The sequence below is a fragment of the Cyprinodon tularosa genome, unplaced genomic scaffold (assembly GCF_016077235.1).
Source record: "Cyprinodon tularosa strain WSP-4 unplaced genomic scaffold, ASM1607723v1 ctg1135, whole genome shotgun sequence".
In the NCBI taxonomy this organism is placed as follows: Eukaryota; Metazoa; Chordata; class Actinopteri; order Cyprinodontiformes; family Cyprinodontidae; genus Cyprinodon; species Cyprinodon tularosa.
The window spans coordinates 279,142-294,478 of NW_024037932.1; the positions used below are offsets into that span (position 1 = coordinate 279,142).

The window sequence follows — 15,337 nt, forward strand, 5'->3', positions numbered from 1 at the left end:
GACGTTTCTATGATAGAGCTACAGACATTTCTATAATAGAGCTACAGACGTTTCTATGATAGAGCTACAGACGTTTCTATGATAGAGCTACAGACGTTTCTATGATAGAGCTACAGACGTTTCTATGATAGAGCTACAGACGTTTCTATGATAGAGCTACAGACATTTCTATAATAGAGCTACAGACATTTCTATAATAGAGCTACAGACGTTTCTATGATAGAGCTACAGACATTTCTATAATAGAGCTACAGACATTTCTATAATAGAGCTACAGACGTTTCTATGATAGAGCTACAGACGTTTCTATGATAGAGCTACAGACGTTTCTATGATAGAGCTACAGACGTTTCTATGATAGAGCTACAGACGTTTCTATGATAGAGCTACAGACGTTTCTATGATAGAGCTACAGACATTTCTATAATAGAGCTACAGACATTTCTATAATAGAGCTACAGACGTTTCTATGATAGAGCTACAGACGTTTCTATGATAGAGCTACAGACATTTCTATAATAGAGCTACAGACATTTCTATGATAGAGCTACAGACGTTTCTATAATAGAGCTACAGACGTTTCTATAGTAGAGCTACAGACGTTTCTATGATAGAGCTACAGACGTTTCTATAATAGAGCTACAGACGTTTCTATAATAGAGCTACAGACGTTTCTATAATAGAGCTACAGACGTTTCTATAGTAGAGCTACAGACATTTCTATAATAGAGCTACAGACGTTTCTATAATAGAGCTACAGACGTTTCTATAGTAGAGCTACAGACGTTTCTATGATAGAGCTACAGACGTTTCTATGATAGAGCTACAGACGTTTCTATAGTAGAGCTACAGACGTTTCTATGATAGAGCTACAGACGTTTCTATAATAGAGCTACAGACGTTTCTATAGTAGAGCTACAGACGTTTCTATGATAGAGCTGCAGATGTTTCTATGATAGAGCTACAGGCGTTTCTATAGTAGAGCTACAGATGTTTCTATGATAGAGCTGCAGATGTTTCTATGATAGAGCTACAGGCGTTTCTATAGTAGAGCTACAGATGTTTCTATGATAGAGCTACAGACGTTTCTATGATAGAGCTACAGGCGTTTCTATAGTAGAGCTACAGATGTTTCTATGATAGAGCTACAGACGTTTCTATGATAGAGCTACAGGCGTTTCTATAGTAGAGCTACAGATGTTTCTATGATAGAGCTACAGACGTTTCTATGATAGAGCTACAGGCGTTTCTATAGTAGAGCTACAGATGTTTCTATGATAGAGCTGCAGATGTTTCTATGATAGAGCTACAGGCGTTTCTATAGTAGAGCTACAGATGTTTCTATGATAGAGCTACAGACGTTTCTATGATAGAGCTACAGGCGTTTCTATAGTAGAGCTACAGATGTTTCTATGATAGAGCTGCAGACGTTTCTATGATAGAGCTACAGGCGTTTCTATGATAGAGCTACAGACGTTTCTATGATAGAGCTACAGGCGTTTCTATAGTAGAGCTACAGATGTTTCTATGATAGAGCTGCAGACGTTTCTATGATAGAGCTACAGACGTTTCTATAATAGAGCTACAGACGTTTCTATGATAGAGCTACAGGCGTTTCTATGATAGAGCTACAGACGTTTCTATGATAGAGCTACAGACGTTTCTATGATAGAGCTACAGACGTTTCTATAATAGAGCTACAGACGTTTCTATGATAGAGCTACAGACGTTTCTATAATAGAGCTACAGACATTTCTATAATAGAGCTACAGACATTTCTATAATAGAGCTACAGACGTTTCTATGATAGAGCTACAGACGTTTCTATAATAGAGCTACAGACGTTTCTATGATAGAGCTACAGACGTTTCTATGATAGAGCTACAGACGTTTCTATGATAGAGCTACAGACGTTTCTATGATAGAGCTACAGACGTTTCTATGATAGAGCTACAGGCGTTTCTATAGTAGAGCTACAGGCGTTTCTATGATAGAGCTATAGACGTTTCTATAATAGAGCTACAGACGTTTCTATAATAGAGCTACAGACGTTTCTATGATAGAGCTACAGACGTTTCTATAATAGAGCTACAGACGTTTCGTAATTGTAAGACTTTATTCTCGTTAATATTACGACGTAAATTTAGGACTTTATTATCGTAATTTTACGACTTTATTCTCATAATCTTAGGACTTTATTATCATAATTTTTGAGTTTATTCTCGTTAATATTACGACGTAAATTTACGACTTTATTCTCATAATTTTAGGACTTTATTATCGTGATTTTACGACTTTATTCTCATAATCTTAGGATTTTATCATCGAAATTTTGTAACTTTATTGTCGCAATTTTAAGACTTTATTCTCATTAATATTACAACGTAAATTTACAACTTTATTCTCATAATCTTAGGACTTTATTATCGTAATTTTACGACTTTATTCTCATAATTTTAGGACTTTATTATCATAAATTTAAGACTTTATTCTCATAATTTTAGGATTTTATTGTCGTAATTTTAAGACTTTATTCTCGTTATTTCACGACTTTATTCTTGTAATTTTACGACTTTATTCTCGTTAATATTACGACGTAAATTTACGACTTTATTCTCATAATTTTAGGACTTTATTATCGTAATTTTACGACTTTATTCTCATAATTTTAGGACTTTATCGTAAATTTACGACTTTATTCTCATAATCTTAGGATTTTATCATCGTAATTTTGTAACTGTATTCTGAAAATAAAGGAATCTGCATCGTGGCCCTAACAGTGTGGGAGCAGCGTCTCCTCATCCTATGAAATATGCATCCGGCCTGCAGAGAGCAGTGGAGCATGCAGGAGACGGAGGGAGGGATCAGTATTCAGGGCGCAGCCTGGTGCTGCTTTAACCTATTAGAGTGACAGCAGTGCATGAAATGATATCCTAGAATTTATATCCTAGAACCAAAGTCTGGATTCATGCAGAGAGGAGAATCCAAACCAGGAGCTTTAGCTTCTACAGACTACTTCTTTCTCCCACAGGAGCATCAGAAGGTGCAGCTTCCTCCCACGCTCTGCCTCACCCCCCCAGAGACAAAAAAAAATGGGTCAACCAGCTCAGAGAGGGGGAGGAGGGGAGGCAGGGGGCCCCCTGCTGGCAGCATCATTAGCATGCACGCTCAGTCTGACAGAAAAATGTCTGAAAAATGCAAAGTGATGCAGAGCGAGGCGAACAAAAACAGCAGGGGAAGATTGAACCTCCTGAAACATGGAATCACACCTCAGTGGTTCTTACCTGCAGCGACCAGCAGGGGGAGCAGCGGCAGCAGCAGCGCATGGAGAGGGAAGAAGAAGAACCAATTAGGAAGGGAGGAGAGGAGGAGTCAATCAACCAGGGATGAACTAAGGACCTAAAACCCTGCTGGGTCATCAGAACCAGAACCTCTGGATTAGGGAGTTTAGAAAAGGAAGGAGGCATGAGGAGGTGAGGGAGGAGGAGACCGGGCCGACCCCACCCTGACATCCAGACGCAGATCTGTTGCCGTGGCGACCAGTGCAGGGAGGGGCAGTCTGCTCGCTGAGTGCGTGCAGATCTGCAGCATCCTCCATCACTTTGCTGCAGTTTCCTTTGACGTTTGAGCCTTCAGGGACACCGTAGAAACGGTTCAAACTTGTTTCTGCCGACAGTGAGGCAGAAACAGCAGCGGCGCCGCCGTGCAGATGGAGCGCTGCTCATTACACATTCATGAATGTATCCGCCTCAGGTTGATCCTCTGCAGCAGGCAGCTGGCGTCCCCCCAGGGAGGGGGGAGGGGGGGGCACAATGGAGGCCAGAGACCGGCCCTGGGCTCAGCAGGGTCTTCAACCAGCAACCTCTACCAAGCAGGTCCTACCAGGACCAGAACCTTGAAAGCATCATGAACCCTGCAGCCTCTCTGCCTCCTCAGCAGCTCTCTGCTGCCCCCTGCTGCTCACCACCAGCAGCACAGGGCCTCCACAACCTCAGCCTCTCCTCTGTTTGTTGTTCTGGCTGCTCTGCTGGTTACCGTGGCAACGCAGCCATCTATAGAACAGGTCGTCATGGCAACCAGCATCACTTCCTCAAAAACAAAGACCTTGACACCCTTTATTTTTGACTCATTCTAGCCGCTTCTGAGCAGCTGGACGTTCTGGACCAGAACCGGCGCTGCGGGTTCCAGCAGAACCGCAGCAGAACCGCAGCAGAACTCCATCAGAACTCTGAGAATCTGACGTTTCTTCTCCTCTCTGAAGCGTTCATCTTGTTAAAATGTGATCATTTAATGCAGCATGCAGGCCTGGTTCTGTGTTCATCCCCCCTGAACATCACCAGACAGACCCGGACCGACCCGTTTCTCACAGCCCGGATAATCCGGACCCTCGGGTCAGTCTGAGGGGGGCAGCAGTGAAATCTCTGTGAAACCGCCTGGCAGGCTGTCAGCGGCGCCGACTGGAACCGACAGGCGTGAAGAGAAAGAAAAAGAGGAGGCGGAGCCTGAGACAGGATCCGGGTTCTAGCGGGCTCTCTGAGCATCCTGGTGATCAGCAGAGAGCTGCTGCTGTGTACTAAATGGTTCTGGGTCCATGAATAGACCCAGAACCATTACTCACTGCCTACATTTCCCATCATCCCTCAGGGTCCTCTGAGACAGAACCAGCTCTGTGTCCTACAGGAATGTTCTGGGCCGTCCCACGCTTCTTCACAAAGGATAGCTTCTCTCCCTGGATTCCTCACCAATGAGGAAGCAACCCTACCCGACCAGAAATCCCAAAATAAAGTCTTAAAAAATAATTTTAAGACTTTATTCTTGTAGTTAAATGACTTTTTTCTCTTAATTTTACAACTTTATTCTTGAAATAGAAGAAAAAAATCCCTAGCCTGGCCCTGATACTCCATGGTAGTTTATAAACGGTTCATTCCATCCTATTAATGGTAAAAGTTCCTTTCTTTGTTGTAATGCTCCCACCGTCCTCTAGAGGGCGTCTCCGGTGTAAAGCCAGAGTGGAACAGAACCATGGACGGATCCAGACCCGGTCCGGATCGTTTACACAGTTTAATGGATCCAAGGATCCAGAACTTTTCATGGTTCTGGTAGAAACTCCTTCAGTTCTGCTAAAGCGGCACTGATGGAGGAGCAGCAGAAGTTCTGCACTCAGAAGGAGACGATGGAACGGGAGAAGAATAACACATGCTAGCAGTTAGCATGCTAGATGCTAAAGCAACCAGTTTCAAAGTTTTGCTAACAGAACAAAGTCTCTTTCAGCTCTGATTGGTGGATTAGACGAAAAGAACACAGAGCCTCAGCAGATGGCCGCTCAGCCTGGTTCTGCTGGAGGTTTCTTCCTGTTCAAAGGGAGTTTTTCCTCTCCACTGTCGCTACAAGCATGCTTAGTGTGAGGGATTGCTGAAGAGTCAATGAGTCGATGCAATCAGCTGGTTTTCCTTAGATAGAAAACTTTGAATCAATCTGACTGGATGATCTGGTGAACTGGAAAGTGACCTGAGATGACATGATGTGAATTGGAGCTATAGAAATAAACTGAATAGAATTGAATCGGCAAAACGAAGCGAGGTTTTAATAATAACCGTAAATCGGGAGACAGAAATGATCGTAAAGTTTCCATGATTCTTCTGTTGCTTTGCTTCCAAATATGGTAGAAAAATGAAAACAGGTCTACGTCAGAGCAGCATACCCTGTCTGTTAATCATAGATCTACGTTTCAGTGGGTGGGACACCAGACGTGTTCCACGCATTTTCTTCCTCTTTTTTTGTTTAGAAACCAAACAGCTTCCTGTTTTATCTTATAAATCTGTTTAATAATGTTTATTTATTCAGTCAGTTTTGAATTGAGCTGGGATTAACTGTTAGATTAACGATGGATTATTTATTGTAAATAAAAGAGATGAAGCCTAAAGTTTTATCAATCGATCAGATGGATCAGCTTTAGGTTCATCCATGGATGAACTTCTGTCCCTGAATGTAGCAGAACCGACCCAGAACCCGGTCCACATAGAACCAGACACACCCCCGTCTCCCCGGTTACTATGATGTATGAAACCTGGAAGCAGGAAGCAGACGCTAACCAGGAGGGGAACTGGTGCATTGTGGGTAGGAAGTGTCCCCTGGGTGAGGGCTCCGTTTCAAACCAGATCAATCCGGTACCAGCTGAGACCTGCAGCTCTAGAACCCTGAGGTTAGAAGATCCACTGCTGAGCAGAAGGAACCACAGACTGCTGCGGTTCTGGTCAGACTGGGTCGGGTTCTGTCCCTGTGGTTCTGGTCAGACCGGGTCGGCCGGTCGGATTCTGCTGGGTTCTGGTCAGACCGGGTCGGGTTCTGTCCCTGTGGTTCTGGTCAGACCGGGTCGGCTGGTCGGATTCTGCTGGGTTCTGGTCAGACCGGGTCGGGTTCTGTCCCTGTGGTTCTGGTCAGACCGGGTCGGCTGGTCGGATTCTGCTGGGTTCTGGTCAGACCGGGTCGGGTTCTGTCCCTGTGGTTCTGGTCAGATCGGGTCGGCTGGTCGGATTCTGCTGGGTTCTGGTCAGACCTGGTCGGGTTCTGTCCCTGTGGTTCTGGTCAGACCGGGTCGGCTGGTCGGATTCTGCTGGGTTCTGGTCAGACCGGGTCGGCTGGTCGGATTCTGCTGGGTTCTGGTCAGACCGGGTCGGGTTCTGTCCCTGTGGTTCTGGTCAGACCGGGTCGGCTGGTCGGATTCTGCTGGGTTCTGGTCAGACCGGGTCGGGTTCTGTCCCTGTGGTTCTGGTCAGATCGGGTCGGCTGGTCGGATTCTGCTGGGTTCTGGTCAGACCTGGTCGGGTTCTGTCCCTGTGGTTCTGGTCAGATCGGGTCGGCTGGTCGGATTCTGCTGGGTTCTGGTCAGACCGGGTCGGGTTCTGTCCCTGTGGTTCTGGTCAGACCGGGTCGGCTGGTCGGATTCTGCTGGGTACTGGTCAGACTGGGTCGGATTCTGCTGGGTTCTGGTCAGACCGGGTCGGGTTCTGTCCCTGTGGTTCTGGTCAGATCGGGTCGGCTGGTCGGATTCTGCTGGGTACTGGTCAGACTGGGTCGGGTTCTGTCCCTGTGGTTCTGGTCAGACCGGGTCGGGTTCTGTCCCTGTGGTTCTGGTCAGACCGGGTCGGCTGGTCGGATTCTGCTGGGTACTGGTCAGACTGGGTCGGGTTCTGTCCCTGTGGTTCTGGTCAGACCGGGTCGGGTTCTGTCCCTGTGGTTCTGGTCAGACCGGGTCGGCTGGTCGGATTCTGCTGGGTACTGGTCAGACTGGGTCGGGTTCTGCTGGGTTCTGGTCAGACCGGGTCAGGTTCTGCTGGGTTCTGCTCCTGCGGTTCTGCAGCTTCCTCCTCTGGTCTCCAGGAGGAAGCAGAACAATGGCCGACCTCCGTCCAGATTAAAATAGTCTTCCTGCTCGCCGTCCCACCAACACAATCAGAACCATCAGAGCGCCGCCGCCGCCGCTGAGGACGCCTCCATCCATCTCCATGGCTCCCAGGAGAGGATGATGTCACTTCCTGCTCTACAGAGCCAGCAGCAGAGGCTCTGGTTCCCCTCTGGGCCCCGTTAATGCTGATGAACGGATCCTCGGACCGGATCAGAACCAGACCTCCACCCACAGCTGTGAGCCTACAGACCGGGCCGGTTCTGTCTGACCGCTGTGCTATCACTTCTATTCACATCCCCTCCACCAGAACCGGTTCTGAGGTCCGATACATCCATAGTGGCTCAGCAGATATTTCCCATCATTCCCTGGGAGGTTCTGACGGACCCGTCGGTCTGATGGTTCTGACCCGGTCCGTCTTTACTCCTTCCTATCGTCTCAAGGGTTTTAATAACTTTTCCAGCAGTTTGTTCCTGGAGGGTCTGACCTTTGACCCCTGTGTGAGGGAGCAGGAGGTGGAGCGAACTGAGTCAGACACAGGAGGACCAGATTCTGGTTTAAAAAACTGGACCAGAACCGCCTGGGATATGGAATCTGCTTCTGAGCAGAGTCCGGGGTCAGAGTCCTGGGTCAGGGTCCTGGGTCAGGGTCCTGGGTCAGGGTCCTGGGTCAGGGTCCTGGGTCAGGGTCCTGGGTGGGATCAGGAGGTCCAGCCTGGTTCTGGTGTCAGTAAGCGGATCTGAGCCCCCATCAGACAGCGAGCGGTTCCACCTTTAAATCTACACATTGGTTCAGGTCCAACAGAACCGTTGGCTCTAGTTGCCATGGAGACCAGGCAGGTGGAAACCACCTGAAGAGGATTAAATAACAGGTCATGGAGTCATGAGTCATCTGCTGCTGTTTCCCCCACAGCTTCAGCTGGTTTCCACGGCAACGGCTCTCCATCCTCTCTTTGTTCAACCAGGAGGAACCATCTGGAGATGAAGCTAAAACTCAGCACAGCGGCTGGGTTCTTCTTCTGGACCGGTTGGTTCCTCACATGGACCCTCAACTCCTCACAAGGACCCTCGGTTCCTATTATGGTACCTGGGTTCCTAGCATGGACCCTTGGTTCCTAGCATGGACCCTCGGTTCCTATTATGGTACCTGGGTTCCTAGCATGGACCCTTGGTTCCTAGCATGGACCCTCGGTTCCTAGCATGGTACCTGGGTTCCTAGCATGGACCCTTGGTTCCTAGCATGGACCCTCGGTTCCTAGCATGGTACCTGGGTTCCTAGCATGGACCCTCGGTTCCTAGCATGGTACCTGGGTTCCTAGCATGGACCCTTGGTTCCTAGCATGGACCCTCGGTTCCTAGCATGATACCTGGGTTCCTAGCAAAGACCCTCGGCTCCTAGCATGGACCCTCAGCTCCTCACAAGGACCCTGGGTTCCTAGCTGGGTACCTGGGTTCCTAGCATGGACCCTTGGTTCCTAGCATGGACCCTCGGTTCCTAGCATGGTACCTGGGTTCCTAGCATGGACCCTTGGTTCCTAGCATGGACCCTCGGTTCCTAGCATGGTACCTGGGTTCCTAGCATGGACCCTCGGTTCCTAGCATGGTACCTGGGTTCCTAGCATGGACCCTTGGTTCCTAGCATGGACCCTCGGTTCCTAGCATGATACCTGGGTTCCTAGCAAAGACCCTCGGCTCCTCACAAGGACCCTGGGTTCCTAGCTGGGTACCTGGGTTCCTAGCATGGATATTTTGGTCTTTCCTGCTCAGAGTCTTTGGGTATAATCTGAAATCCTGCAAAATAAAAGAACCAATCCCTGCGGGTCAGAACCTAACGCTGCAGAACCAGCTGGGCTGCTGGTTTACGTAAGGGTCCAGATGTTCCTGCCGGGTCGCCTCAGAGCGGCCCGCTCCAGCTGCCGCCTTAATCCCCCGCTCAGATTATACAACCAACTGATCACAACCCATCCAGAACCAGAACCACACAGAGGGAAACCCGTTGCTATGGTGATACCCTCCTCTTTAGGAGAGCCCCGCCCCTCCTGAGACATAAACATCTTTATCGGCCCAGTTCCCTTATCGGACCGGTACCAGTACTAGGACTGGGAACTGATGTCTAAATAATTGGTACCGGTCTAAATGCTGGTACTGGTCCAACTGCAGAATAGAATAGACCAGATGGTCCATTCTCTGACCCAATGACATGTGGGCCGGTTCTGGCCTGACCCGGATCGTCAGAACCAGTCTGTCTGCAGGGCGTTCTCATTCAGGAGGCAGCGGATCAAAGCCGGTTCTGACCTCCAGCTTCAGTGGACCAGAACCGGTTCTGTTGCCATGGATACCGGCTGCACAGGTTTCCTCAGGGTCCGACAGCAGGTGGTTCCAGAACCAGGCAGAACCGGGTTATGGTTCCTTTATCCGCCGCATCAGAGCCGACAAAAGGAGTGAAACCTGAGAACCCGACTGGAGGAAACAAAGGCCTGAGCAAACAGCAGCGGGCCGACCGGGTCCGACCGGGTCACACGGTGCGTTCAGGGCCCGACGAGGCTGCTGGGGCCCGTCTGGACCGGTTCTGCTGGACCGGTTCTTTAAGGCCTGACAGGAAGGAGCCGGTCCAGAACAATAAGGTTCCTGAGAGGAAGCAGCAGCTGTGACCCGGTTCCAACGGGACCAGAACCTCAGATCCAACACTGAGCCTAAAGGTACGGAGGACTGTTAGGGCCACTGAAGAAATTAAAATGGTTAAAGATTTTTAAATGTTATTTCAGTTTAATACGGGAAAAAAGGCTGAATTCTGAGATTAAATAAAAGATTAAAAAACAGTTTTTCATCACAATGTTTTTATCAAGACTGCACTTTAAAAAATGAAATAATCCAGAGAGCTTTTCTAAAGGAAATTCCTTTTTGTTTACACTTGTGTACAAAATGATAAAATAAATCTAAACCTCTCAATCTAAAGTAAAAATTGGGAGAAAAATGTCAGAATTCTGGGATTAAAGTTAGAATTTTGGATTAATGGGACCAGAGATCCCAGATTAACAATCAGAGGTTCTGGAGGGAAGGTTTGGTTCTGCTGACCCAGACCCAGCGGGCCTCCTGCATGGAGGTGGGTCCCAGCAGATGAACCGGGTCAGCAGGGAGCAGGAACCCTCCCTCCGGGCAGGAATGCGCACCGGGCCGGCCGGCAGCATTCCCAGCGGTCCTACCTTCGATGGCGATGACATGCTCCCGGATCTGGTTCTGCAGCAGCGGCTCCTCCAGCCGCTCCAGCAGCTCGTAGATGGAGTAGATGTTCGGATGGACGGACTCGAACCTCTGGATCTCAGAGCGGATGGCGGCCGAGTTGGCCACATGCAGCTGGTAGTTCATCCTGGAGGACTTCCTGCTCCTCAAATAAAGCTAGTGGCGTCAATAATCCCGGAGAAACAATAATCCCGGAGAAACAGGTTCTGGATTACATCCCTGGAGGACTGGCTCCGGGAGGCATCAGCTACAGTCCGGGGAAGGCTGCTGCTGCGGCGGCTTCCCGGGCGGCGGGGCTCCGCTGCTCCATAGCCTTCCAAGGCCGGCCTGGATGAACGGAGGCTGGGATTAAACTGGACTACCAGCGGAACCGGGACTCATTTCTACCCGGAGGAGGAGGCCTGCCGCTGCTGCTAGCTGGCTAAAGCTAACTAGCTGTAGCTTCCAGCAGGAAAACCGGGAAACGTCACCGAATTCCAGCCGGGAAAGTCGGCCTCACATCCGAGCAGAAAGCGGGATAACCTGGGAACAGCTGCGGGAACCGAGCTCTGGAACCTGGGGAGAACAATCAGTCCGCGGCGGTGCTTCGGCTCCCTCCTCCTGGGTTTGTCTCCTTCTCCGGATCAGCTCCTCGGTGCTGCGGATGAACCGGAGCGGGCGGAGGCGGCGGGAGGAGCGGGAGGTTTAGAGGAGCTCCGGCGGCTCTTAGAGGAGGATGGGATGGATGCGGGATCAGAACCCAGAACCTGGACTGGCCCGCTCCCTCCGGATGGACCCAACAGACAGATTCCCAGCCGGGATTTCCTTTAGGACGGTCAGCGATGACCAAATAAGGACATCTGGTTTGACCCTTCACAGTAAAGCACAGATTCGCGTCAAGTGATTTTCATTCGCTTTGATTCAATTTATCAAAAAATAAATAAAAATCTGAAGAGCTCAACTAAAAAATAATTCATTTAACTCACTTTATTCCAACTTTATAAATATTTATTTCTAATTACAATCAGTTTAGCTCATCTCAACTGTTTTAAATCCAATTTTATCTCAGACAACTTTACAAAAAATGTTGAATTTTACTTCATGTAAACTCAATAAGTTTCTGATAAACTCAGTTTATAGTTTAGTTTAATCCAATGTCTCATTTTTTATTTGTTTTTAGTAGTTTCAGTTGAATCCAACTCCGTTTTTTATCAAAACTTTTTTTAATTCAATCCAATTCAAATGTAAATCCAATTCAGCTTTTAATTTCAGTTTGTTTTGTTTTTTTTTGTTTTTGTTTTTTTTTATTCAGTTAATTTATCAAGGTTTAATTTAGTTGTAAAAAAAAAAAACTAATACAAATGTTCTAATTAGGTCCAGGTCCAATTAGGTCCAACTAATTCCCGCTTAACTGGTTCCATAATTAGTTTCAGATAAGATACATGACAGCTTTAGTGTAGTTTGTTTAATTTGGGTTTACTTAAGTCAGACTTTAACCATCTAAAGGAAATATATGAGCAGATTCTGTGAGGAAGGATCAAACAATAAATAGAATCAACTAGGATTAGAAAGTAATCTATTTCTATAGTAGTCCTCTATTTAAATATTATTAGTAACGAATGTTTTCTTTTTAAACTAAAGTTAAACCCGTTTTACCAACATTTAATGTGGAACTGCACGGTTTTGTTTAGTATGCTTTTACTTTGAAAGTCCGGCCCGTCGCGTTCCGGTTTTCCTGCTGCTCCAACTATAGTTATTAATACGTAGACGCTCCGATGGACGCTGGCCGACGTGCCTACAGGGCGGCCATCTTGGATCAGACCAGCTGCTTCAGAATGAGTAGGAGGCGCCTCTGATCTCATTTTAATCACATGGAAGACGAGTTAAAGATCATATTAAAATAATCAGAATACATTAAATTACCAAAACATATTTAATAAAGTTATAAGTTAGATTACAGAAATTTATTCAGATTAAACACAATTTTAACTGGATGAGATATAAAGGCAGTTATATATCAACTAAGTTTTAATATAAAAAACAAAAACAAATATACATATATTGCTTTTAGAAATCAGTGTGTTTTCAGAACTTTTCTCTGCTTCCATCCGTGCGAGGAGGTGCTTAACATGAAGTTAATGGATCATAAAAACCTAAACTAATTCCAGGCTGAGCATCCATAGGAGGAATAAAAGTCAGGCATCCTGAGAGGCAGCTCTGGAAGTTTGCTGTCAACAGAAAATCAGAATGATGTAATAAATTAGAAAATCATTTCTATCAGTCCTTCGGTCTTAAGTAGCCCCAGAAACGTTGATCTAATTAATCTGGAAATCTGTGGAAAGTTCATCAGATTCAGATTAATAGAAAACATAAAGAACCCTTTGCCTCAATCTATCTGACCGCGGCTTGGTCTGACCCAAGATGGCCGCCCTGTGAGCCTCTCACCCACTGATCTCTATTTATTCCCTGGATTGCTGATTGCCTGTTGGCAGTAAGGGGCTGAAGTGAAGCAACCGGGCGCCATATTGGTACTCCCTAGTCAGACCGGTCATAATGTGAACTTTATGTGCGCTGCAGCATCGAACAACCATGATGTTCTCATTTTCAGGGACTTAAGACTTTTTAAATAAAGATAAATTCATCAGTTTGACACAGACTGGCTTTTTCACAAAATCAGTAGATAAACTTTAACTTACCGTAGAATAAAACAATCAGCCAATCACATTGCAGAGTCATTATGAAGTCAGTGAAGTCTATAAATCAGGTAATATAACATATTATACAAATAAATCACAATAAAATGAATGTGTTGATGGAGCAGAATAATACAGATGAGCCTAAACTGATGATCAGTGGCGGATCTAGACCCAATGTACCAGGGGGCCAGGAGGGGGCCAGCATGTTTTCATGGGGGGCCCAGAAAAGCATGAAATAAAAAACATGGCAAAGGATTCAAATATATCGATAGAGCTGCATGAATGGACATTTCTATTCAATTAGGTTTAATAATAATTATATTTCTTATTAGGTCAATATACATTCATAATTTAGGAATTTTACATATTTTTCACTTAATTTAAGTTAAAATTAGCATCTTCTATGAAATCTGAATTAGAACTAAATAAAAACTGATAAATTCAGCTGTAAAAAATAGAGGATTTTTAAAATTTGTTTTGAAAAAAAATTTAGCAGATTAAAACAGGGATCCTCTCTCAGTACCACTGAAGCTATCACCTTATTGTTTTTAAATAATTAGTAAAACAGAATTTGTAAAGAAAAAAAAAAATGAAATAGATCCAAAGGATCCATCAGTAACCATGTCTGTTCCAGCTCAGATCAGCATTAGAATTTCTCTTAGATTTATGTCTTCAGTTCAGGGGCCATAAGAGGGGCCATGACATGATCTGTAGGGGCACTGGCCCCCATTGGCCCCTCTAGAACCGCCCATGCTGATGATGTACATGTAATATACATGTATTGATTACATGTATATTACATGTACTGCCACGAAATTTTACATAAAGACTGAATTACAAGTACACATTTGTTAATGTTATAGTGTTTTTCTATTCGCAAACTGTCCATGCATGGTTGATATAAATATATATATACTATATACACTCATTTTCAATCTAACATGCAATATATTTCAGCTAATTACTTTTTCAAATGAGAAATAAACCAAACTATAAAAACAACAGCATCATCCACTTAATAAAGAATTCCTACATTTCACAGTGAATAACTTTCTTTTTCCTCTACTTTCTATTAACGTTAGACCCAATGTCAGTGTCTAACTCAGTCAATGTCTTCCAGTCAGACTAATGTCTGACTAAACTATAGATCCATCGGCTATAGATGGGTTTATTGCTTAGTTCATCCACTGACTGGGAAATGACCAGTGGAACGTCTTCCTGCAGCCAGAAAACTGCTGGTTTTAGCAGCTAACTGCTGCAATGGGAGGCATTTTACTGCACGTCTCTGTGGGAGTGGGGAGTACCAAGATGGCGGACGGTGGCTTCACTTTTTTTGAACAATCAGCAATTCAGTGGATTAATAGAGATCAGTGCTCCCATGGCTCTGATAGCCATAGATTATATACTTAGACGCCTCATTGGATTTTGGCTGACGTGCCTAGAGGGCGGCCATCTTGGGTCAGACCACGGTTCAGACACCTGCTGTCAGAATGAACAGGAAGCGCCTTAGATCTCATTTTCATCACAGGAAAGAGTCAGAGATAAAATCACAATAATCTCTGACCTTTCAGAGCCCCTTAAAAGAACAAAACTAATTCTAAAAGATTACCACATTTATTCAGATTAAAAACTAATTAAACTGAGCTCAAACTGGATGAGATTTATGCAATGTTATATATTTTGCAATTAATATTAATATAAGATTATATTTTACAAATATTACATATTTATGAGATGTATTATTATTATTTAGAATTTTTAAGGATTGCTCTTTGATAATGAGTATTATGATCTATAGAGGAAATTTTGTTGTTATTTATTTTTTTAAGAATTTATTTTTATCTATTTTTTTCATTGTCAAGACTTTTTTGTCAAATCATAGTGAATGGTAAATGTATGTTGTGTCTAACTAAACTAATCAAAACTTTTTCCAAAACTCTTTTTCAAACTAATTGTTTTTTGTTTTTTATTATTTATTGATCTGTAAACATTTGTTCATTAATCAGTAAATGATATATATT

The 15,337-nt window shown here is 45.1% G+C and overlaps 1 protein-coding gene across 1 annotated transcript in view; it reads right to left on the reverse strand.

The window, feature by feature from the left end:
• Positions 1 to 11,466, reverse strand: part of agap1 (ArfGAP with GTPase domain, ankyrin repeat and PH domain 1) — a 122,155-nt gene extending 110,689 nt beyond the window's left edge. Inside the window, exon 1 of the mRNA XM_038303344.1 lies at positions 10,605 to 11,466. Coding sequence (XP_038159272.1) covers positions 10,605 to 10,767 — 163 coding nt within the window. The 5' untranslated portion in view covers positions 10,768 to 11,466. The remainder of the gene's footprint in view (positions 1 to 10,604) is intronic.
• Between the last annotated feature and the right edge of the window lie 3,871 nt (positions 11,467 to 15,337).